The sequence below is a fragment of the Malaya genurostris genome, chromosome 1 (assembly GCF_030247185.1).
Source record: "Malaya genurostris strain Urasoe2022 chromosome 1, Malgen_1.1, whole genome shotgun sequence".
Lineage (NCBI taxonomy): Eukaryota > Metazoa > Arthropoda > Insecta > Diptera > Culicidae > Malaya > Malaya genurostris.
Genome location: NC_080570.1, coordinates 114,814,702 through 114,840,687, shown reverse-complemented (window position 1 = coordinate 114,840,687; position 25,986 = coordinate 114,814,702). Strand labels below are relative to the sequence as shown.

Here is a 25,986-nt window from a genome sequence, read left to right as displayed (position 1 = left end):
TGCATTGATTAACTCAGCCATTCCGAGAATCGTCAATTCAGTAGAGCATAAATACAACTGAACATCGTCGGCGAACATATGTATTTTACAAAATTTCAATACAGAAGGAAGGTCATTAATAAATATCGAGAACAATATCGGACCCAAGATAGAACCCTGGGGAACACCAGATGAAATATTTGCTGGTTGAGAGTAATGTTCATCACACGGAACCACCCGCGATCCCATTTCAACCAGAATATTATTTGATTTTCTGAATTCGATTGGTTAAAATTTGGTACAACTAATCGATTGTTGTTTTAACTAAACTGTCATTTTTGTTTTTCGATTAGCAGAAACGATGGTTGAAACAACTAATTCAACTGTTTGAGAAAAAAAAGCTGTCAATTAGTGAGGACACATACCTTTCAATTTCAACAAATATTTTAGTTGAAATAACTGGTGTTGTTATTGAAACAAAATTCTGTTAGTTGAAAAATAAATCGGTTTTATTTGTTTGTTTGTTTGTTTTGAGATCAGTAAAGATCTAAATTCTAAAAAAATACTTCTGATTCGATCGGAAATGATTGATGTAGAAAAACGTTTTTAATCAGCAAAAGTGCCCGGAGGGGCGGATAAATTAGCGAAATTATTAAATTTACCTAAAATGATGCCTTCAAACGGTTGAACTAAAGTTATGCACTGATAATTTTAGTCAATTTATATGAGCAAGAGGTGCATCAACGGCTGAGAATTGGAATTTTGCGACGGCAATTCAAACGCGCCATTCAATCGCAGCGCGTTCTGTGTGTTTGAAACCCTTCGCTCCTGTTACTTTTATAAATTAAATTCATGTTATTGCTAATGCATGAACATCATCATCGGTATCAAACAGCTGGAAGTAAAACAGTCTGCTGAAAGTAAATAATGATCGAATTTGAAACATAAAATTTTTGCATACCTGAAAGATTACGAGATGATCATTCATTAACATTTTCTAATTTGTCACCAAATCTTTTTCATCTCAAACGAGGTTAACTTTATCACAACACCGCTGTTAGATAAACACTTGATATCATAAAATTCTCAAATCGAATGAACACAATTTCATTAAACGCTTAAACCATCGATGTTGTTTTTATTGACATTTTGAAGCGACGCGAACAGATTTCAACTAAAAAAGTTGTTGATTTTGCATTGCGATTATTGTTTTGCTTTCAACTGTCTCCGGCATTTGACAGCATTCAGAACAACATATTTTTCAACTACTTGAATATATGCAAATCAAAAACCATTTTGGTTAAATCAAAAAGAAATTAGTTAAATCAACTATCGCAAAAATCAGAAACTGCGATATCGCAATTTAATGATCGAAGGGTTCTCCGTGCAATGAAAACAACTTGTGAGCGACCAGTGAGGTAGGACCTGATTAGTGATACTGCAGTATGTGAAAAATTAAAGTGAGATGAAAGTTTTTGAAGCAATTTTACATGTGAAATCCTATCGAATGCCTTTGAAAAACCAATAATAATAAAAATGCCACGCCTTGTTTATCGATCACTTTACAAATATCATCGTGAACCTTTAGAAACGCGGTTGTGGAACTGTATTTTTTTCGGAAACCAGATTGAATAGGATTGAGGAGGTTGTGATGGGAGATAAAATTTTGAATTTGCGACTTTATAACTTTCTCAAATGCTTTCGATAATGCCGATAAAATACTTATTGGACGCAGATTGTTCAAACCCGTACGAGTACCCTTTTTCGTAATAGGTATTATCTTCGTCGCTTTCCAAGCTCGTGGAAATTTAGAAGCTGTCACAATCAAGTTGAATATATATGCTATAGGCTGAATGATGCAAGGCAATATCCATTTAATAAATTTTATTGGAATTCCATCTAAGCCCACAGCATTCGATTTAATGCTGTCGATAGCTAATATGATTTCAGCTGAACTTATTGATGTAAAATTGAATCCGTTCGGGTTGTGGAGTGCAGGCGACGAAGCAATAGGGTCACATGAAAAATTATTGCTAAAAAAATCATTAATTTCATCACATGTGTTTTCGAATTGCAGTGAACCTTTATTGTTACTAGTAACATTTAAAAGCTTAAGGTTTTTCCAAAGTTCTCTACTGGAGTTGGAATTATCTAGCACACTGGAAAAATAGCTACGTTTCGCACTATTGACTAAATGGGATACGCGATTACGGAGTTGTTTGTACTGAAAATGATCTTCCGGACTTCTACTTGTTATCCATAAACGATACGCGGTATCTCTATCGATCATCGCCGATAGAATATTACTGTTGAACCATAGATTTTTTTTTTGCACTGTCACATGCGGGCATAGAGGAACAAAAGATTCATAGAGCTCTACCACACGAAGATTGAAGAAATCCAGTGCCAAATCAGGGTCGCTTATATTGTACAGTAATGTCCAATCGATAGAATTTATTGCGTTCACGAGAGAGATGGAGTCTATTTGTGTATAATTTCTGTAAAAACGTTGGATTGGTTCCTTTAATAACTTTTTCTATAAATATTTTTTTATATATAACATCCATCTAAGTTTTTCAGGCATCGAAGGTTTACTTGCCAGTTAAATTTACTACTGAAATGACCTATGAATTTTTTATGAAACGTCAAATTCCCCGTATTAAATCCCATGCCAACTTTAAATCTCGGGCGCGAAAATATTGTTTCACCGATCGAGCTAAACTTAAGCACAGTTCTTATGGGACCCAAAAGGAACACGAAAAGTTTGGTGGAGCTGAAATCAAAATTTTGTCCCACCCTATTGAACATATACCAGATCTCAAATCAATGTTTTCACTATAATCAAGAACTAAATGGCACTTAAAGTAGAAACCGCATTCAATCGCAATTTGTACGGTCAACATCAAAGTTATTGTCGATCAGAGTTCGACCGAAGTATAACAACTAATATTAACAGTACAAATATTCATTCTTATTGTCGGGTGAGTTGAAATGTTTCACCATGTATGTGCATGTTAACATAGCAGATGTAGATTTTAATAGTTTTTCAATACACAGTTTTTTTGTAGACAGCTTGTATTGAATTTCGAGTGAAATTACATTTAAGTATTAGTATGATTAGTACACAACCTTTCTTCCAAAAGAACTATGTTAATTCCTGCTAGAAAGATTGATAGAAACATTTGTTTTGTTTGCAAGTAATTATTTGACATCCTCTCTTCACTAACATAAAAATGTTCCTGGTATCACTTGGATATAAATCATCTTACATCAATCGACTTACCGAACTTTTTCAGCGCATGGTAGTTGAGCTCCAGTGGAACGACGAGTGGTCCTAACAGAATATCCTGTTCGTTGTTTTCCTGCACGAACCGTTCGTGAAACTGAACACAAACTTGCTTCACGTGATCCCACAGATCAGTTTGCTGAATAAAAATTACAATTCGTTCGCGCAGCAGCAGTTCCTTCTTCAATGCTTCGAGGTGACTATCAGTAAGCAGGGTCGAATAGTGGCACTTACTTTCGTTAAACGTGGACATTTGAGCTAGGGATAACGTTTTTTCTCGTTGTGACAGCACGTGGTACGACCTGCTTGACAGTTTGAATTTCGTTCGAGGCAGGCAGCGTGGCCAGAGTATAAGTGGTGAGTATAATAATCAACACAGATTGCTAAAGCTTCCTAGGTCGGCGAAAAGCTTCGTGATGGTGCTTGCGGAGCGAAGCAAACAAGGCAATGATCTATGTAGGCGTTGATCGCGGGAAATTGAAAATTGCCCAGTAACCGCAAAATATACGAGGGAATCAATAATGGCTAGTAAGAAAAAAGCAGAGGTAATAATCAATTATATGAAATATTCTGTAAGGAAACGAAATAAAATATAGTGTTCGATTCACAGGAAGAGAAGTTACGTCGTAGACGTTTGGCACGATTTCGCTTCAAAGCTTTGATCAGATTGGTCATTTGCAATAATTACTGGCTTTCTGATATCGAAGAGCAAGAGATTGGAGAGAATGCTCGTCGGAACATAGCTTTAATTATTCGACGCAAGGGCAAAAAAGGATTGCTGACGCTTTTCGTAAGCTGCTTGTAATATTTGAATTTAATAATTTTCAAATGATTAACTTGTAGGAAAAAGCTATTCTCAATCAGCGCGCAGAAGATAGAACCCCGGAGCAAATTTTGAAACTAAATGAAGTGTTCCGTAAGCTTGAGTGCCTTTCTCGATTTCCGGCCAAAATTCGGGAACAGTTGGCGAGATGTGCCCGGTACTCCTATTACAATGCTGGTCGGACTTTACTCCGCCAAGGACATCAACCACAGGCGGTTTATTTTGTTCTGGACGGAGAAATCACTGTTAGCCGGGTGCAGTGGGATCCGGTAGGTTTTGGAGCGAATGTTACGCAATCGGTGGTTGTATTTCATCTACGTTGTTCGCTTCTGTGCAGATTTACAAACAGCACGTGGATGTACCTTATGGGGTTCGAGTGCCGGGGGAAATGTTTGGTGAGATAGCTTTCCTGTACGGATGCCCTCGGAGTACTACCTGTGTAACGGCCAGTAAGTAACAATTGTTTTGGGAAAACTTTCGATAACGATTTTTGTTATAAATTTGTGGTGATTTGCTTAGTTTTAACATAAACGCTTTCAACTGCTAACTTTATCATTTAATATTGAATACAACGTATTAGCTGTCGTAAAGATAACACAAAACATATATAGCATGTCAATACAGCAAGGTGTTCACGTTACTTATTTTTATCCTGCTAATTTCTCAATTTTAAAGTGTATTATTGATCGCCTAGCGGTAAAAACTAAATCATCTTGTTACCCGTGAAAAGTGCATCATTTTGTTCGTACGCATCTGTTTAGTTCCAGCTTATTTTTCGCTATAAATTGCGTTAAATATTTCATTTTCGGTACGTGCTCCGGTGAACAAAGGCTATTGCAAGCAGTGCTGTTTACTTTGAAAGCCCGCACTCGGGCGAATCAATAGGAGTGACGCAAGGTCGCAACAATAGCCATGGCTTCTGTACAGTGCGATGTTTGCTCACAGCGTATTTCTTCGGAAAGCGATCGTATCTACTGTTTTGGTGGATGTATGCGAATTTTGCACACCAAGTGCTCCGATCTGAATAATCCCGGTGTTCTTGCTATGAAAAATAATGTTGCTCTGAAATTCATGTGTTTCGAGTGTCGCAAACAACAACTTAGCCTGAATGATGTTCTAACTAAATGTGCTGAGTTAACCGAGACGGTAAAACTACTAAGTGATGCTGTAGGCAGCTTTGAAGATAAACTTCACAATGTTGTGAAAGCTGGAATTTCCGAAGCGGAACGGTCTTTGCTTACACACGTGACTTCGGTTGTCAAGAAAGCAGTAAAGAGTGAAGTGAATGCGATTTCGACAGCACTAAAGTCTGCCAAAGCTGACACCTCCAATACTAAGAGCTCCTATGCTAACATAGTGTCTGGTGATACTGGCTTGCCTCGTTCTAAACCAAAGCAAGTTGGTGCGAAAACTGTAACCGGTGACCGCTTGAAGCACAAAAATAATGACTTTCCGACAATCGACGAAGGTGGCCTTTTGAGGTCCGGTAAGCGTCGTAGAGTTGATCGTGATGTCAGTAATGTTGCGGATGATGCTGAAACTGATATAAACTGCTCTGATGTTAATGCAATCTTACCCAAGTCGAAGTCAGAAGTTGTGAAAGAACTAGAGCAAACTGTTATTTTCAAACCAAAGTCATCACAGGCGGCTGATATTACCAAGAATGACATTCGTTTAAATCTTGATCCAACCATGTTTTCTGTTACCAATGTAAAGTTTAAAGATAATGGAGCGGTTGCTGTTAGATGCGTCTCTAGTGAGCACGCCTCAAAGCTTGTGTCAACATCTAGAGATTTGTTATCGGAAAAGTATGACATTGAAATCCAAAAACCATTGAAGCCTAGGATCAAAATAGTCGGAATATCGGAAAATTTCAACCAAAACGAGTTTATTGAAAAATTAAAAAAACAAAATACTCTGCCGGACCCGTGTACAATTCAAATCGTAAAATTTTACAAACGAGAGCATGTTCGGAATAATCCAACGGCAGTAATTTTCGAATGTGACTCCTGCACTTACAACTGCTTGCTGAAGTTGCAACATGTGTTCATCGGTTGGGACCGTTGTCGAATTTTCGAAGATGTTGATGTTTTTCGTTGCTTCAATTGCTCCGAATACGGCCACAAAGCGTCAACCTGCAATAAGCCTGTCTGTTGCCCTAAGTGTGCTGAAAACCATACAGTCAATGATTGCAATTCCAACTTTGAGAAGTGTGTGAACTGTACCAAATCGATTGGAGCGTCTACATCTACCAATGAAACTACTGGAACTTGCCACACTGTATGGAGCTTGGAGTGCCCGCTCTACCTGAAGCGCCTGAAAATGGCCAAATTGAGAATTGACTACTCCTAGCAATCAGATGATACGGTGGACTCATCATGTTCATATACCAGTGCCAACCCTGGTTTCTCAGGTAAAAATCTTACACGTATATGTCACTCCGTAGCTAGGATTGATACTTCACTATCGCTGAGAGAGATGTCTCAATTACAGATGTTGTCACGAACCAGCCCATTCCTTCCAGGAGAATTTGTTGGTACTCCTGAGTGTAACTTAGAAACCAGTGCCAACCCTGGTTCGCCAGGTAAAAATCAAGAGCGTATATGTCTTCCCGAAGCTAGGCTTGATACTGCACACACATTGAATGGAATAATACCGTTTCAGACTACTTTTCAACTTGCTTCTCAACAACATCTCAACAGTATATGGTTGTACTATCAAAACGTCCGTGGCCTGCGCTCTAAAATAGATGCTGCTTTCGTAGCTATATGTGACTGCAATTTGGATATCATTGTGATGACGGAAACAGGACTTGACGATCGAATTCAGTCTATTCAATTATTTGGCAGCTCGTTCAACGTATTCCGCTGCGACCGGAATGAAAACAACAGCCGAAAAAAGAGCTTTGGAGGAGTTTTAATTGCAGTTTCGGATCGCCATATTAGTTCTCGCGTAAACGTTACTCATGAGGCAAACTTGGAACAGGTTTGCGTTTCGGTTAGCATTGGGAATCGTAAATTGCTTCTCTGCGCTATATATATTCCTCCTGATATTAGCAGAGATGTACGTACTATTGAGTCCCATATCGCATCAGTCCAAGAGCTATGCGACACAGGTTCTACCGAAGATATGGTTTTGGTCTGCGGAGATTACAACCAACCACGGTTGAATTGGGTATCTATTGATAATAATATTCGTGTTGATAATTTATCTCAGCTGTCACCTGCTAGTTCTGCCTTGATTGATGGAATGGATTTCTTAAATCTCAATCAGTTCAATTTACATGCTAACAACCTCGGGCGTGTCCTTGATTTGGTTTTCGGTTCAACTGAACAAAAATTGTGTATTGAGGAATCAACTGCTCCTCTCCTACCGATTGATATCCACCACCCCCCCATTGGTTATTTCGATGCAACCACCCACTGTTGAACCTCCTGCAAGAGCCGTAGCTAGTAATGTCCGATCTCTGAACTTTCCAATTCGGAAATTTCAATCTTTCGGTATGATTTTCCAGCGTTGACAAGTTATTTACTCCATCTCGATTGGCGAACATTGTTTGGACCATCTGATATTGACACAATGACATTTAAATTTTGTAATGTATTACGAGACTGGCTTGCTGCAAATCTTCCCGTTACACGTAGACCGATTTCCCCACCTTGGAGTACACCACTACTGCGTTCTTTGCGCCGAAAACGAAATGCCTGTCAGCGTAAACTTCGCCGTAGACGTTCGACTGTCACTGCTCACGATTTCCATGCCGCTAGCATTGCATATCGGAATCTTAATGCTGCCTTATATAGGTCTTATGTTCTTCGAGTTCAATCTGGATTGCGATGTAACCCCAAAGGGTTCTGGAACTTCGTTAATTCGAAAAGGAAAACATCAAATGTACCTCATAATGTCTACCTTGAAGAAGTGACAGCATCTTCTACAGCAACTGCTTGTGAACTGTTTGCAAAACACTTTGCCTCTGTGTTTACTCCGTGCTCTGCATCTGACTCTGAGTTGACCTCAGTATTAACTACTGTGCCGCACAACGTTGCCGATTTAAACACCTTTCATGTGTCACCTGATATGGTACTTAGCGCTGCCAGAAAGCTTAAAAGCTCATTCTCTCCTGGTCCTGATGGAATTCCTGCTGTTATTTACCGCCGCTGTGCAGCTGCTTTATCGGTACCATTATCTCAAATCTTCAACCAATCGTTTAATGAGGCAAAGTTTCCCGATATTTGGAAACAATCCTACATGTTTCCTGTGTTTAAAAATGGAGATAGACGAAATGTCCAACAGTATCGTGGAATTACGAATCTTTCGGCAGGAAGTAAAATATTTGAAATCATCGTCAATCAATTTATTCTCCGTCGTATCGCTGGCTACATTTCAACTGATCAGCATGGATTCATGCCAGGCCGTTCTGTTTTAACGAATTTACTGCATTTTACGTCAACATGTATCGACCATATGGAGAATAAATTACAGGTGGATGTTATATACACTGACCTGAAAGCAGCCTTCGATCGTATCGACCATGAAGTTCTTCTTCGCAAATTCAGTCTGCTCGGAGCCACACACAAGCTAACTACTTGGCTACGGTCTTACCTTACCCACAGAATCATTCGTGTAAAACTGGGTTCTTGCGAATCGTCCGCATTTACCAATGGATCAGGAGTACCACAGGGTAGTAATCTGGGTCCCCTGCTTTTCATACTCTTTTTTAATGATGTAGCTTCCGTTTTGGGTACTGGATGTAAACTAATATTTGCCGACGATCTCAAACTGTATTTAGCAGTGAATTCGACCGAAGACTGCGTTCGATTGCAAACACTATTGAATAGCTTCGTGGATTGGTGTCGAACAAATCAGCTGACCATTAGCATCGCTAAATGCGCCGTAATGACTTTTCATAGGAAGAGCGATCCGATCATCTTTAGTTACAGCATTGATGGTATACCGTTACGTAGAGTCAATGAAATCAGTGATCTTGGCATTATATTGGACCACAAACTGAGCTTTAGCTCCCACATGGCTCATATAACCAAAAAAGCGAATCGACAACTGGGATTCATATCTAAAATATCCCGTGACTTCACCGATCCATATTGCCTAAAATCTCTTTATTGCTCCTTAGTTCGGCCAATTCTTGAGTTTTCATCGCCAGTTTGGAATCCGTATCAGTTAACTTGGAGCCTAAAACTAGAAAGAGTACAAAAAAGATTCATACGATTAGCTCTCAGGAATCTACCTTGGCGTGACCCGCAGAACCTACCGCCATATCAAGATCGTTGTCAGCTATTAAATCTTGAATCATTGGAACGTCGTCGTCGTATTCAACAAGCCTTAACAGTTGCGAAAATTCTGAATGGTGAAATTGATGCACCGGAACTATTATCCCGTTTGGATCTTCGAGCCACTAGAAGAACCCGCGATGCGTCGTTATTATCTACGAGGTTTCATCGGACGAGCTATGGATATCACGAACCAGTCTCTTCAATGATACGTACTTTTTCACGAGCAGAGTCTACCTTCGAGTTTGGTGACGCATCAAAAAAATTTGCATCCTCTATACGAAGACTACAATTACTGTGATATTTATGTATACTATTTATTGGTGTTTGTATGATTAATGTATGATGTTTGTATAGTTTTATTTATTAACAACGACAATTTTGTATGTATTATGTGTAAATTTTAGTGTATTAGAAAAGATAGTGGTTTTTATGCCTCTTTGAGAAGAGTGCCATTGAAATGTTTTGGTACACTCAAACGGGCTTTTCCCCACTCATATCATTTAGACGGTAATGTCCGATGATAATAAATAAATAAATAAATAAATAAATAGCGTCATATAAGTTATTTATTCCTATCACACTCATCCAGCATACATCACTTGGTATATACGCCAATTCTCATTTTAGTGGTGATGAAACCACCAACAGGAAAGATTTGCTAATACGTTCAATTAAAACTTTCCGTAGAACCAAAGTTTACGGCAGTTTCGACATTGACTTCGCGATGATAGCAACAATATTTGCGTGCTTGTTACCCATTTGTTTATTAATGTACTCCTACTGTGCGCTGTTGTACCGCTGTGTATAATAGTAGGGGAGCTTTACAATCCACTTAAGCATGAGCATGCATCATGTTTGAATACCGTATGCGCTGGAAAGCAGAGCATGGTGGTCGAAAGTCGAATTTGAAACTTTTGTTTGTTTATTTTACCAAACAATATATAAAGTGTAAGTATTCATAAACTTATCTTTGAATATTTTCTATCACGTGGATTAAAAAATTTGGATTCAACTCTCAACATATTTGAAAGGTTTAAAGTGTTGAACTTACTCAATCGATAGTTTCAAATTAGTTTTCATTGCCCATCCTATTTCATTGGTTTGGTGAACCGAAGGAAAAGAAGGCGAACTCGCGACTCCATTTACTGCGATTGATAGATTAGAATGTTTTATGGTTTTGGTGATTTTGTGGGCTCTATTCGTCATCTAGTTTGTGGTATGTCATATTTTGCGTTGCCTTCTGGAATGGCATTATCAGTTCGGTCTTTAATTTTCATCGTAATTTATATTGGTGCAAAGGTACTTGGGGGACAAACTGTTATTGCTTCTGATTGAACAGAAGAAATGCGATACTATCAATTCCGAATCAATTGACAGAGAGTTCTGTTTGTAGCCAATCATTCGATTGAATACACAGAAATGGCACTTAAAGAAGTGAAATTTTTAGTTATAATGTGACGGTCGAGTTTCACATTGCAATGTAAACCACTAAGTAAATGTTTGTGAATTGTTGAGCTAGAGGAAACAGTTTATCACGCTTGCAAAGTTTAACTCAACTGGAAGCCTTTATTTAATGTGAGAACAGGAACTGAGGTAAAAACGCACTTCGTAGAAGTTTTACTGTCTAAAGCGTTGGATAGCTTACTGGTATGTTGAATGTTCGAAGGTTACCCAGAGGTTCTTTTATAGTTCACACAGTGATCATCTTGAGATTTTTATAAAGGTAAACAGAAAAACATTACAATGAAAATTGAATAACTTCCAGTGACTGCCGTTTTTCCTGACTTTGTTGTTCGAAATGAATAATAGTTTCCGGAACATTATATTTGACATTAAAGTAAATTTTTCGTTTCATTTGGAGGATTGAAAAGATTATATTGATTGCCCTAGAAATTCTCGTTTTTCACCTATGATGCCCCTTTCACCCGATACTCACTTGTTTTGGTAGATTCAGTTGAAAAGTGTTGCTTATTTAACGTTTCGGTGTATCAAATCATACAATAATTGTTAATAAATTCTCCTGAACTTTGCGGCTTACTTGAATGCTGATTACATCATATTATGTGCACTTTATTTGAAATGCATATAACTAGCTGAAGATCTAATTACGGGTTATCTTCTGGTAAGTGCGGATTTTTTAACTTTACAATTACTTCTCAATTTGAGTTCAATTTCTTACCGGTGAGCAATTTTTTGAGATCAGTGAAAAGCCAGTAGTCACTGGGGGCCAGATGTGAATTATACGGTGGATGAGGAAGCAATTTGAAGTGCAATTCGTTCAAAATAACCATCGTTGCCAGCGACTTGTGAATTGGTACATTGTTTCGGTAAATCAGCATTTTTTTCTTCGCCATATGCGGTCATTTTTCCTTGATTTTTGCATTCAAACGATATAACAAAAAGCAAAGTCTGGGTATTACATTTCTTTTGTGGAATTTGGCCTTACTGTTTCAACAGACTTCGCAGCCGATTCTTAGTGTACAGAATCATTGCATTGCTAGTACTATGGATCCTACTGACACTAAGAATCCTTCCAGGTCGGGACTCGAACATACGACAACTGGTTTGTAAGACCAGCGACCTATACATTGAACCGCCAACCCGAATCACCCGATATAACAATGCTATGTAGTATTCGCTGATGATTTTTTCTCCTTTTTCAAGATAATCGATAAAGATTATACCATTTGAATCCCAAAATACTGAATTCTTAACCTTCTTAGCTGACTGTTGTGCCTTTGAACACTTCGGATGTTAACCGGCTGCAGTCCAAACAGATGATGATTGTTTTCATTGCGGAGAGAAGTTATGGATCCATGTTTCATCCATGGTCACATATCGACGCCGAAAAACTATATTACTTGTAAACATGGCCAAACACTGCTCTGAATCATCAATATATGATTGTTTTTGATCGACCGTTAGTAAACACGGCCCCAACTTCTTACGTCTTACGTTGGGTATTGATTATTAGTTAACATACTAGAACCGGTATAAAATGAGCGTTCATTTGTTAAAATGAAACACTAATATTCAATCAGAAAAAAATTATTTAAAGCATTGACCATTGCTATAAACACATCTTTCATCACATTTCTGACAATTTATGGATGCCACGCCAATAGAATTGCGCGTGGCCCATCGATGAAAACATATGGTAGTCGGAAGGGGCACATTCTGGTGAATATTGTATCCGCAAGCGCTTTTGCTTTGTGTGCTGGTGTCGTGTAATACAATTACCACAGATAACTGATATACAGGCTCGAACATTTTTTTCCAAATCCTGTGTAAATTTCAAATTTGTTATACGTTGGAATCACTACTGTCACCTAGTCGACTATTCGCCGCGATCTTTCAAAATGTTCCACTACGTACCGGAACGATAAAAAAATCCTCCTGCCTGTTACCTAAATATTCCAACTACAACAATTTTAACACTTGATAACACTGATAACGTGATTTCTTTGAGTGTTAATGACAAGTTTAACAAAAATCTAGCGTGAAGTGAATGTTGCTCCCAAAATTGTGGCTCATGTGAAAGCTGCACCGTGTCGATCGTGGTGACATCTGCAAGTGTTCGCCACGCTGATTGAGCAAACCTGTATATCTGTTTTCTGTGCAATTACTATACCATGTCTTCTGGCCCATTCTGGTCGTTTGTCGATAAATACATCGTTCAATTTTATCATATGTTTTCCGTAGCACCGTTTCACCAGATTTTATAAGCACCCTTATCTGATCTTATCAAACACAGAGCATTACAATCTTGTCGAATCGAATCGAATTATCCAAATCCATTTCCCATCGCCAGTAACAATTCGAAGCAAAACTGATTTTCTTTAGTGTCTTTGTTGTAAAATTTTACATGTGTGTTGTATCTGTCTTTCATTCAATTCATGTGGTACCAATTTTCCACACGTTTCGATTTATTCCTTCACGGCCAGAAATTGTTTATTGTGCAACACTTAACACTGCTGCCATACGCTTTTGACTAGAAGTATCATCTATCTATCGAGTCTAACACCATTTTTGTTTTTCTCATATTGAAAGGTTATGCAATCCGACTTTTGAACCGAGGCCCGGAGAGCCGAGTGTCATATACCATTCGACTCAGTTCGTCAAGTACGCAAAATGTCTGTGTGTGCATGTGTGTGTATGTGCGTATGTGTGTTTGTAACGTTTTATTAAACTAACTGATGGCTGAACCGATTTTCACAAACTTATATTCAAATAAAAGGTTTTGTGATCCCATACAAAATTCCTGAATATTATTTGGATCCGACTTCCGGTTCCGGAGTTACAAATACAGAGAAGCATTTGAGCAACATTTTGTGATTTTTTCGTGAAAAATTGAGAAATAAGTCGGTGAAGAAGCATTTTCGAGGACGCGTTTTAGGAATCAATTTGCGCTTCCCACTGTATCTCAGCGCTAAATTATTAGATGTCAAAAAATCTAAGTAACGTTTTTGTTTGATACTTTTTCGTTTCTTTTTCTGCATTTCTGGTGGTTGTTTAAACTCAAAACGGGCGTGTAGTGTCTACCACTTTAGCAAAATCATTCGTTTTCTTAGTATTATTTATAATAAAACATTTCAAAAACGTTTTATGGGATTTTTAAGCTGATCGATGCAGAACTCTTGGGTTTGTGCGCCGAGCCCTTGCTTCTTCGGAGTGTGAGAAAAAACAGATAATGATGCATAACTTCCAGAGTTTTGTTCCAACAGGCTTGAAAATTTGACAGAAGATTTCACACATAGTCTTTTAAAAGTTGGTACATCAAAGACGTCATATAAATTTGACAATGATAGCGCAGTGTGTCAGTCATACGACTTATTAAGTGATTTGCTATCAACTATCATAAATAAAATAAACCTAGATTCCCCAGTGTAATAGTACTGTAGTTGAGCAACCCGTGACACCAAAAGCGCCGCCTGGTGTAGAATGAGTGCGTAAATGCTCCTAAAATGCATGTATAAAGTTGCCTGCGCATCTGACACAACCACAGTAAACATAGATTTCCCATTATACGGAGACACTAACAGCGCTTCTAGTGAGAAACGGTTGTACTTTTTTCATTAGCTACTGTGGTTGTGTTAAATGTGCAGGTAACTTTGTACATGCATTTTAGGAGCATTTACGCACTCATTCTGCACCAGTCGGCGCTTTTGGCGTCACGGGCTTCTCAACTACAGTACTATAACTCTGGGGAATCTAGGTTTATTTTATTTATGACAGTAGCTAAGTACAATGGGAAATCTATGTATACTTAATTTATTTAATTAAACTATGTAGGAAGAGCACTGGCATAACAACGCTTTGACGACATGCCATTAAGCCCTGACTGGAGAATTTACACTGGCAAGAATTTTACGACGCTAAATCCAATAGTTCAATTCCGTTCCAAAGAATGTTAGAACGAAGAGTATCACGAATATAGTAATTTTTTTCTTTATTTGGCAAGCAAATTGTAGAGAATATATTCATGTTTTGCTTCTCATATAGAAAGGTTATCAAATCTCTTGAAAATCCGACTTGTGAAAATGTCTGTGTGTATTTATGTTTATATTCTTCTAAATTTTGAAAATTCTTATAGTTCACGCACTTTTGACAAGTATTATTTTGGTATGTACACTGTAAATAAACTTCAAACCGAAGGACGATTTTTTCACATCAGCTTTGGCAGATTATCTATGAGACCACCATCTTCAATTTTAATTATTTATGAAACTATGTTTTTCTTTCAGGTTAGAAAAAATCTACAGATACACGGCGCTCCGTTCAATCGGGTTACCTTTTTATCATGCTTTGTTTTTCATACTATCTTACGTTGGGTATTGATACCTACCAGGTGTACCGGTATGAAGTGAACGTTTATTTGTTAAAACGAAACACTAATTTTAAATGACAAAGAATTACTCAAAATATGGATCATTGTTTTCTACACATCTTCACCATTTTTCTGGAAATTTATAGATACCACGCTAGTCGAAATGTGCGTGGCCCATCGATGGCAACAAATGGTAATCGGAAGGGGTTAATTCTGGTGAATACGGCTGATGAGTTTTATAATCAAACCAAACGCAGAACATTGCCTTCGGACATTCAACATTACTGCCACACGCTTTTGGCTAGAAGTATCATCTATCTATCTATCCAATACTGCTTACAATTCGGCGTCTTCAGTGGTTTTGATGGTCTTCCACGTTCTTCAAATCTCACATCAATATCATTATATCTGAACCGCATATACCATCTTTGCATATTGCTTCATTATCACCATATACCTCAACAAGCATTCGATGCGATTCTGCAGAAAGTCTGTAAACTCAAAAACAAAACAAAAATTAAAAAATATTTAACAGATGTACAGATAAATCTTTTACAAAAATGTCTGTCCACTTTGGTCAGTGTTTAACCCGGTAAATTAAAAAATTGGCTTGAAAATTAAATATCCAGTTTCGATCATAACTGATGTCAAACTCATACATTTGACAGCAGTGGCGGACGAAAGTGATATTCTTTTTCATAAAATGTTCTCTCTCGGCATATTAAATCGGTAATCCGCAGTAATTATTAGGTTTAGGGGTCTATTCCATGAAAACAACCAAAACATTTACGGTTGCCGTGTGTTTTACTCTATTTACCCAACACAGGCATCGTTTATCGGCACATGTAATTTGAATGGTAAATTGTTGAGGAAAGTTGGAACGGTTTCCGATTAGAAGCGGTGATGGCAGTAGAACTTTTCTTGTGAACGAAATTAGGGTAATGAACTTATTTGACGTTTCGAGTTGGCTAGCACCAGTTGTTTTGTCACTGTTGGTTTTGTTAGTATTTAGAATCGATACAGGTGAGCAATTCGTGGTGAGTTTTTAGTGTAATAGTTATCCAGATCTCTACAAGTTCCTTCGACCAACAGGGTTAAATCCAGGAAAGATAAACAATAAACATGATGGCATTACCATTACAATTTTGTAATATTGTTAGAAGTATAAAACCTGAAAAAAACATAGATATTCTAGAAAATAAATAATGTTTGTTTTACTCCAATCAAAATCAGTTTCAGTAAGATGAAAATAGGTTCTTTTTCAAATATACCAGATACAGAACGGTTACGAACTGACTTGTAATGTAGATTCGTTCGTTATTCTCTTTTCCGCTTTCGTGGTGTTTGGGCCGTGCCTATATTGCTTCGCTGCCATCAGCTGACTGTGAGCTGCTGTGTGTTCAGCAGGACGATTTTGAGCGGCTACTTGAGCCAACCCTGCGGCTGCAATGGAACCAGATGATGGAGGCGCTTCGACGCTTCCAGTACTTTGACCATTGGAGTGAGGATCAGGTGAGTACTTTTATAATCATATTTGTAACTATTTCTGTACGGTACGGTACGGCGATAAAGCTTTGCTTTCCTTGACCATAGGTATGAATTCCAACCCAATATATACTGCAAAATTTTTATGCTTTTTGAAAAGTAAACTTTTTGAGCGAATTTAACAGAAATTATAACCCACTCTTTTGGCAAAATCTTAAAGGTTTACAAAAACCTGATTTATTCAAATTTTGAAGATTATATACGTATTCTAAACGACGTTTAATAAGAAAAATATGCTTAATTTTTGTTATTTAACGCTTCTGCCATCTCTGAGAAAAGTAAGTAAGATCAATTTTTGAGTATATGACTATTATCTTCTATCATTAATAGAAATCCAGGAACCAGGATAGACGTAATAGGTTTTTTTGATTGCTTACTGATAATAGCTATTGGCAGGTGTGGATTTGAGGCCAATTAAAAATTGTTTTTACGTTTTCTGATTCGCCCGTTTAAAAGATAGTTTAGCCAGTTGTCGTATGTTAGAGCCCCGACCTGGAAGGATTCTTAGTGTCAGTAGGATCCATAGTACTAGCCATGCAATGATTCTGTACACTAAGAATCGGCTGCGAAGTCTGTTGAAACAGAAAGGCCAAATTCCACCAAAGGAATGTAATGCCAAGACTTTGCTTTGCATACATTTTTTACACACTTTACCCTATAATTCCGGAATCGGAAGTCGGATCTAGATGATATTCGGGAATTCCGTATGGGACCACGAGATCTCTCATTTGAACTACAGTTTGAGGAAATCGTTCAAACCATCCCTTAAAGTTTCATTGCTTTAAGTGACGGTATATCATTTTTAAAACGTTTTACCCTATAATTCCGGATCCGGAAGTCAGTTGTCGTATGTTCGAGCTCCGACCTGGAAATATTTCTAGTATCAGTAGGATCATAGCTCTGAAAATCTGTTGAACCAGAAACTCAAATTCCACAAAAAGGAATATAATACCAAGGTTTTGCATTCGATGTTCTCAACCTTGGACTCATGGCACTGAAAAATCGAACAAACGGTACGGTGACTAGACAATCGAGACGTATTCGAGCGTAGAGCGAACTTGAAGGCTTTGGAGATAGTGAACTCAATGTGTTCTTTGAAATCTAACTTAGAGTCCAGGAGGACACCAAGGTCCTTCACAGACGATGTACGTTCCAGAACAATTTGTGAAATATTATAGTCGACTATAGACTGTTTGCGACTGAAAGAGATGACGGAGCATTTGGAGGCGTTCAAAACCATTCTGTTGATATTACACCAGTGAGTCAAATTAATCAACTGCTCTTGTAAGGACTCTGCGTCAGCTGTGGATTTGATGACATGAAATAATTTGAAGTCATCGGCGAACGATTTCACGCACTTGATCGAAAAATTTAGATCGCTGAGATAAAGTAAAAATATAAACGGTCCAAGGTAACTCCCTTGAGGAACTCCAGAGGTAACGGCGAATGGTATGGTTGTACAGTCTCCTGTTGATTTTGATAGATAGTAGCGAAATTCTGAAACCGTAGCTTACATTGTCACATGTTTCAGGTCGTGATGGCATTTCACTAGAGTGATACACCGGCGCGTAAGTTTCATGTCTGCACTGAGTATGCAGCCGTCAAACACTGCACAAAAAAATCGCTATTATCAAAAAATTAAGTGTTACAACTATCTCTGTTTTAACACGGCGAATACATACCGTGCCAAATTAAAACAGGGAAAAATAAATCCGTTTTATTTTGAGAAACCTTACAAAATATCCAGTAGTTTCGGGACAAAAAAAATCCCGATTCTTGCTATATACGGTTTTTGTTTATCAATATTATGCAGCACTCAAAACTTCTACTAGTGGGATATCGAATATCGATATCTCCGATTAAAGTGGACGGATTTTCATGTGAAATCCACACACAAAAAAAATTATGAATTTTTCAGATGACATAATTCTAAAAAAGAATCAATTCACAACTACTAAACTTGTCAAATGATGCAATATTCCATTCGTACAGGATTTTACAGGCTCCGAGTGTAAGTTGCACTTGGCTACCAAGTGCCTCTGTATGGGTTTAAATGAATCAATTATTCATGAAGCAGATATGTGCTTCTGTAGCTCAGTCGATTAATTCACGTGCTCTGTGATTTAATGTTTCTCGGTTCAAGTCGCGCGCTGTTGCTATCGATCTCTTGTTTTTTATTTCATTACATTTCAAGCCATGTAATTTTCAAATCCCACAATTTTACATGCACAGTTCTAAAAAATCTTGTGATTTTACATCTTATAAGATGCACATAACTGGAGCGTCGTATTTCACACAAATTTATATTCAAGAACATATAAAATTGTTTGATTTGAAAACTACATGGCTTGAACTCGAATGAAATAAAAAAACAAAAGATCAATACCAACAGCGGGACTTGAATCTAGAAACATTAGATTACAAAGCACATTGATTAATCGACTGGACCACAGAGGCACATATGTGCTTGTTGAATAATTGATACACATAAATGCATACTGCGGTAATTGGTAACCGAGTGCAAATTACAGTCGACGCGTGTAAAATTTTGTGCGCGTGGAATATTGCGTCATTTGAAAAATCAAGTAGTTATGGATTATATCGTTTAAAGGTTTATGCCACATGTAAAATTAATAATTTTTTTCTATGTGTTCCTGAATATAAATTCGTGTGAAATACGACGCTCCAAATATGTTCATCTTATAAGATGTAAAATCACAAGATTTTTTAGAACTGTGTAAGTCTTGAAACATATTTTGTTCACAAAGACAATTGTGACAAATTTTGATATACTACTTTGTGTAACTCTAAAAGTAAACATCAGATCACAAAAACATTCCACAGCGTTTAGGCTGAACAGAATACCTTACATTTGTTTGGTGTTCTACGCCTTTTTGTTCTATATACGCAAAAAGACACCCGCACACACAGAGACATTTGATCAGTTCGTTGAGCGGAATCGATTGGTATATGGAAACCCGGAAAATTTATCAATACATTGAGAAAATTCTATACCTATTTTTGCATTTCTCATATAGGATCAATATATAACTAATCGCTGTGAAAACCGACTTTTGAGTCGAGGTCCGGAGGGCCGAGTTTCGAGTATCATTCGACTCTGTTCGTCCAGAACGCAAAATGTATGTATATGTGTGCACTCGATTTTCTCGGAAATCAAAGTTAGATTCAAATGAAAGGTCTCTTGGTCCCATAGGTTCCTATTGAGTTTTATTTGGATAGAACTTCCGGTGCAAAAAATGAAGAAAAAGTGCACTCGATTTTCTCAGAGATCGCTTAACCGATATTCTTCAAATTAGATTTAAATTAAAGGCCTTATAATTTCATAGGTTCCGGTTGAATTTCATGTGGATCCGACTTCCGATTCCAGAGTTACGGGTAAAATGTGCTAAATGACCTAAAAATTGCACTAGTTTTGCTCAGAGACCGCTCACCCAATTTTCACAAACTTCAATTTTACAATGCAAGCTCTTACCATATAAAAAAGGTAAAACGGGATAAAAAGGTTAAACCGGTCGAATAATACAATTTTGAAATTAAATCGGCGAAAAAGTTACCGCAGAGACGGGACCTCAAAGGCAGTGAAAGAGACAAACCAAAACATCTCGAATCAGTATTGGAAGCGAAGGATGACTTGCATGACTTGATAGACTTTTAGTGCGATATGTGGACTGATTCTAGGCGAGTAAGAATACTTAGGGGTGTGACTGTTGTTGAACTACGTGATGCCTGAGCACAGCTGAGCATGCTCGGTTTCTTCTGTTCAATTAGACTGTTTCTGCGTGTGTTTCACGAGACGATTTCCCCGGTTAGCAGGATCATGTCTCGTTTCTGCCCTTTTTCGCAGATTTCCATTTCATAGTTGTATTCGTCAGTCTTTTTTCTGTGCTGTTTTTTCTCGTTGGACATTGATTAAAAGCTAAAGAAAAATCAAGGTTGTTCTAGTCCTCGAAAAGACTAAGGCAAATCGTTACTATAACATGTTTTATCTCTGTTGTTGCAACATAGTAATACTTATAGAGTGCAAGATTAGAAGTTGTTCTGTTCTATGTTAGTGGTAGTGAAACATTTTTCTCACAACTAGTTTTCTTACTTGATTTTCCATCAGATTCGAGAATGCTGTATCCTCGCAAAAGTGAATGATTTCAAACCCCAGCAGCAGATTGCGGTATGTGGCACAGGCGCAAATTTCGAGTATACCTATTTTGTTCTCAGCGGACAGTGCATGATACTGCAGTGCTTGAAGGTCAAGAAAAAAATGAAAGGACGGCGAGAGTGCTACCATCTTCTTCCGGCAGAATCGGACGAGAAGCAGCGGAGCATTGCCGAACGTTTGATACAACGGAAAGACTCGGAAGTGCTAATCTCAACGTTGCCAACCAATCTGCGAGCTTCTCTGCTCGAGTCCGCATCCGGGTTGCAAAATCGAGATGATGAAGATGCTCCACAGGAACAAGTTGAACATCACTTCATAGATGTTGGATCCTACAGTTGCGGTTCGGTGTTTGGACTAGGAGAACGAATGGAGGATCGCACGATTGTCGCCCGAAATCACGTGCAATGTATGCTCATCCCACGGTATTGGCTATTCATGAAACATCAGAATACTGGAAATGTTTGGCAGCGCATCAAAATGTATCTGGAAATGGCAATCCCTAGCCGAGAGCGAATATTCAAGCAGTTTTTAGATGACCTAAACTGGCTGGCCTATCGGAAGAAATTGGTCACCGAAATCGTCCAGCGACGCGGTCGACAGAATCATACCCGACTGATCGATGTACCTATTGTATGCCGGGTGGAGCAGGGTAGAGGACCAAATTGATTTGGATTGCCATTACATGTACAACACATCATCACAAAATTATGCAATCAAATATCGAATCACATGAATGCGAACTTTGACTAATTGTTGTTTATTTTTAATGTTTGTAGCCTCTCGTGGGAAGCATGCCTACGCGGTGTGCGCGAATGATTTAGACGTCTTCAAAACATACTGATGAGCACTGAAGTGTGCCAGACATCGCAATGCAGTGAACAATAAACTTTGATTCATGCTCATGCTGAATAAGATGCGGGAAGGTTTTAATTACATCACCTTATCCATAGGTCGCGGCGACAATATCTCGGTGTATGGATTGTATTTTTACTCATAACTTTTCCAATTTAATCGGTTCATCTGAAAATCATTGCTTTTGGCATTATTTCCAAATTGGTCTTAATTTTTTTTTACAAGAGTGGGAGAATGTTTTAGTAAACTTATATGTAGTTGGCTAGTGAAAGCTTGTTAAAGTTATGGTCACTCAGGCAAAATTGGAGCTTCACGGACAACTTTCGTCTTAAATGCTATCCAGCTGTTCAGTGTAAAATTTGCTGGTGAAACCGAATTTCAATGCATTTGAGATAGATCGAATACAAGTAAACTTCAGATTTGGTAAAGGTGAGTCTGGAAATTTGACATTTATCAGTTGTATAACCTTCAAATATCCGAAAGCAAACTTTGTGTGATGATGGGATGTGGCTTTGGGGGATCGTTATGGCATAATGTTTGACCATTGATGCCGAATTTGTATATCTGTATTTGGTGAGTTGAATTCAACTGTGAAGCAGGGTTAGCTATCATTTGAAATACTACATCGCTATGACGCCAATACGTCTCTAGTACTAAAAAGTTCAAAACTTAATTTTAAACGAGAAATTTTAAATTGATTCAATATAAAACTAAATTCATATAATTTGCTTTCAGTTTCTCGGTATTGTAGCTGAGGCAATTCGAACCGATCTACCTCTTCCTTTTTTAATTAAAAAGTTTCGTCCATTTGATGTCGATGTAATACTGATGAAATACTGATCCTCAACAAACGCCATCGAACCAAATAGCGCATGTCACATCAATAAGAGAGACTGGGTCAAAATGGAAAATTGTTGAAATCAATATTCAGCATTATTTCTTAATCAATAATAGTTACCGCAGTAAACTTCTATTGTACATGGTTTTTTGGTACCAGAAACTGCAGACGAAAGTTGTGTATGGTTACGTGGGAAAATAAGAGGTACTTAACCCAAAGTGTATTTTGGCAAACATTTTTTCGCTGCCAATTGATTCACCTAAAGACCAAATTTCGAAAACGGATTTCTCTAACAGTAAGTTTTTAAGCTAATTTGAGTGTGCTAAACACGAATGGAATTTTGTATGTATTTGTACGCACATTTAATGTATTTGCCATAGTTGCCTGAAAAGTGCCGTGGGGCATATTGAAAAAAAAAATTGGTACACTAACATTTATTTTCCCATGTAATGATTTTTTCGTCAAGGTCGTGGATGCTATCCGGGAGGCAATTAGAATGAAAAGAAAAGAGATTTTAGTCATTCATTTTGAAGAAAAATCCCAAATCTGTCAAAAATATTTTACGAAAATGATCCGGTAATACATGCAAAAACCCTTCTTAATCCACCTATTGGTGTAATAATGCCTTTCTTTTGCCATTTGAATAGTTTCATGAAAACATTTGTAGGATTTTATCCTCGGCCATTAGTATTGTGAGCTTATGAAATAACCTTATAGTAGTTTTCAAACGAGTCTAATTCATTCGAAAATCGATTCTTTTATCCTCGAGAAATTTTGTTGCATTGAAAAACACTAGAAGTTGTCGGTTACGCCACCAGTAACATTACATCTCACGAAACGGAAATGTTCGCCATTACCCTTCCAAATTTGTTTGGCATTGTTAGCTTTCAAATATGCCAAAGTTTATCGAAATTTGTTGAGTCATCTTGGAGAAAATTCATCCGATGAAAAATGTGTGGTTAGTCGATTATGTCATATATCCGGAACCAGAAGTGTCAGTCACGTGATCTTCGAACTTGATCCACAATTGAACAGTAGCTTCTACATGAGCCTAGACTGGTAGAAATCAGCTCAGCCATTTCCGAGAAAATTGAGCGGTATAAAACAACGCGTTTCAATTTTCGAACTTGATCAATGACCCAACAGTAAACGAGCCAAAATCGGCTCAGTCATCTCTGAGAAAATTGAGCGGTAAAAAAATTCGTTGAAATGTGCACGCACATACACACACGAACATTTTCCGATATCGTCGAGCTGAGTCGAATGGTATACAACGCTATGGGTTTCCGAGGCTCCGTTCGAAAGTCGGGGTTTCCATTAATTCTAATATATTTCTATATAGATGGGTAAAAAGAATCCAATGCAATGGATTTCATCAGTAAAGCAGGCATTATGATTATTCCATATTTATTTGAGTTGAAAATATTCTTTTGAAAAGTGTCAGATTTGATTTTCCATTTACCACACTTCGGAAAAAGGCGTTGGACTGCTAATGCCATCAACATAATCCGCGACCTTCTGGATATTGAAAAAAAAAATCCAATCGGTAACTCTAATGGACGAAGTTTTGCTTTGTTTGGAGAATTGAAGCTTCTTAGCAAGAAACTCACCTGTTATATTGATACAAATTATCGAACAACGATTTTGCAAACTGTTAAAGAAAATTAGCGAAAAAAATGTTCCGATCTAGTTATGATGAAATATCGAGGTTTTCTTCGAATACTATGTCATATTTTGGACAATCCTTTTGCTTATCTGCGTAGACCATTTTTTTCAACATCTCTATCTCTAACGCATCCCAACTCACATTTTCACTTTCATTCAACTTCTGTTTGATAATAGGCCAATAATTCTCAATTTGGTGGAATTGGAAGCAGTTGGGTGGATTGATGTTCTGTTCGGAGAAATCCACCTCGTTATCTCAATACGAAGGTCTTCCCGAAGGTCGAGTGTCATATACCATTTGACTCAGTTCGTTGAGATCAGAAAATGTCTGTGGTGTGTGTGTGTGTGTGTGTGTGTGTGTGTGTGTGTGTGTGTGTGTGTGTGTGTGTGTGTGTGTGTGTGTGTGTGTGTGTGTGTGTGTGTGTGTGTGTGTGTGTGTGTGTGTGTGTGTGTGTGTGTGTGTGTGTGTGTGTGTGTGTGTGTGTGTGTGTGTGTGTGTGTGTGTGTGTGTGTGTGTGTGTGTGTGTGTGTGTGTGTGTGTGTGTGTGTGTGTGTGTGTGTGTGTGTGTGTGTGTGTGTGTGTGTGTGTGTGTTTGTGTTTGTGTATGTGTGTGTTTATCACTCAATTTTCTCAAAGATGACTTTCACAAGTTTAGATTCAAATAAAAGGTCTTATGGCTTCATACAATTTTCTTGAATTTCATTGAATCCGACTTCCGGTTCGGGATTACATGGAAATATGGGCAAATTTATTAAAAAAATGTGCACCCAATTTTCTCGGAAATTCCTTACCCGATTTTCACTAGCTAAGAAGCAAATAAAAAGTTTTAAAATTCTTTAAAAAGTCCTCGAAAAGTTAATCCAGATCCAACTTCCGGTTTCGTTATTACAGTGCGCTTAGTGAAAATTTACAATTTCATGAGTATTTTTTCACAAGCGATGGCGAAACGAGGTGCACATTTTTATAAAATTTACTGCTAAATTCATCTGGTTGGCAGATATTATTAGTTTGAGAATGTATAAAACTACTTTCCCTGGGCTTTGGATGATGAGCTACAGGGTGCGTACCCCCGCTTGGTGGATGGGGGTGGGAGTCAATTTACACTTCGCGTATTTACAAAGTCTGACCATACCGAGATCGATCGTTAGCTTATAAATGTAAAAGATGAAAATTATTGTGTTGTCTGAATCGATCACGGAGTGGACAGGACTAATAATGCTTGAAATTGACAATAGGTCATTAGGTGGTTTCGAGCATTCTTATGCCTGGAATTGGTCACCAATTTGAATTATTTTGATCCAGTTGGGATGAATATTAATATATCATATTCGTCCTGAGCTTGGTGAATTTAATTCTAAAAGGAGGACTATTGTTATCAGGAATAGGAGTAAATTGATATCTTATGAACCGTTTAGGAACTTTCAAACCTTTCCGATCCGGCTCGGTATCGGTAATGTTTACAAATTGCAATGACGACGAAACTGATTAATCAAGTGTGAATACATACACTCTCATATCGGGAAAGGTTTGAATGTACTTAGATTTCTCCAACTTGGGCACAGATGTCACCTTCTAACTAAGAGTGTGAGATGTGTGTTTCAGGAAGAGAACGGTTCACGTGGACCATTTCATCCAATCACACCTAGTATTTCTTCACGAAATACATGTAGTTCTTGTTTACTGGATGCGTGCTCAACTCTAGAAG

The 25,986-nt window shown here is 37.8% G+C and overlaps 2 protein-coding genes across 2 annotated transcripts in view; one reads left to right on the top strand and one right to left on the bottom strand.

Moving 5' to 3' along the window:
• LOC131425452 (proton-coupled amino acid transporter 1-like) overlaps positions 1 to 3,382 on the bottom strand; it is a 35,325-nt gene extending 31,943 nt beyond the window's left edge. Inside the window, exon 1 of the mRNA XM_058587394.1 lies at positions 3,263 to 3,382. The gene's annotated coding sequence lies outside the window, so the exon portion shown is untranslated. The remainder of the gene's footprint in view (positions 1 to 3,262) is intronic.
• A 317-nt stretch (positions 3,383 to 3,699) lies between these two features.
• On the top strand, positions 3,700 to 22,205 carry LOC131425449 (uncharacterized). The gene is made up of 6 exons (XM_058587390.1): positions 3,700 to 3,810; positions 3,876 to 4,055; positions 4,109 to 4,357; positions 4,426 to 4,537; positions 16,585 to 16,718; positions 20,878 to 22,205. Exons 1-6 carry the CDS (start codon positions 3,787 to 3,789, stop codon positions 21,589 to 21,591), a joined length of 1,413 nt encoding a protein of 470 aa, XP_058443373.1. The 5' UTR covers positions 3,700 to 3,786; the 3' UTR covers positions 21,592 to 22,205.
• The last annotated feature ends 3,781 nt before the right edge of the window (positions 22,206 to 25,986 follow it).

What these genes read in the sequence shown, in the direction of transcription:
- LOC131425449 (XM_058587390.1), top strand. Translation starts at nt 3,787, where the DNA reads ATGGCTAGTAAGAAAAAAGCAGAG. An exon ending in GCCGGGTGCAGTGGGATCCG is followed by an intron (nt 4,358 to 4,425) that starts GTAGGTTTTGGA and finishes GCTTCTGTGCAG; the next exon opens with ATTTACAAACAGCACGTGGA. An exon ending in ACCATTGGAGTGAGGATCAG is followed by an intron (nt 16,719 to 20,877) that starts GTGAGTACTTTT and finishes ATTTTCCATCAG; the next exon opens with ATTCGAGAATGCTGTATCCT.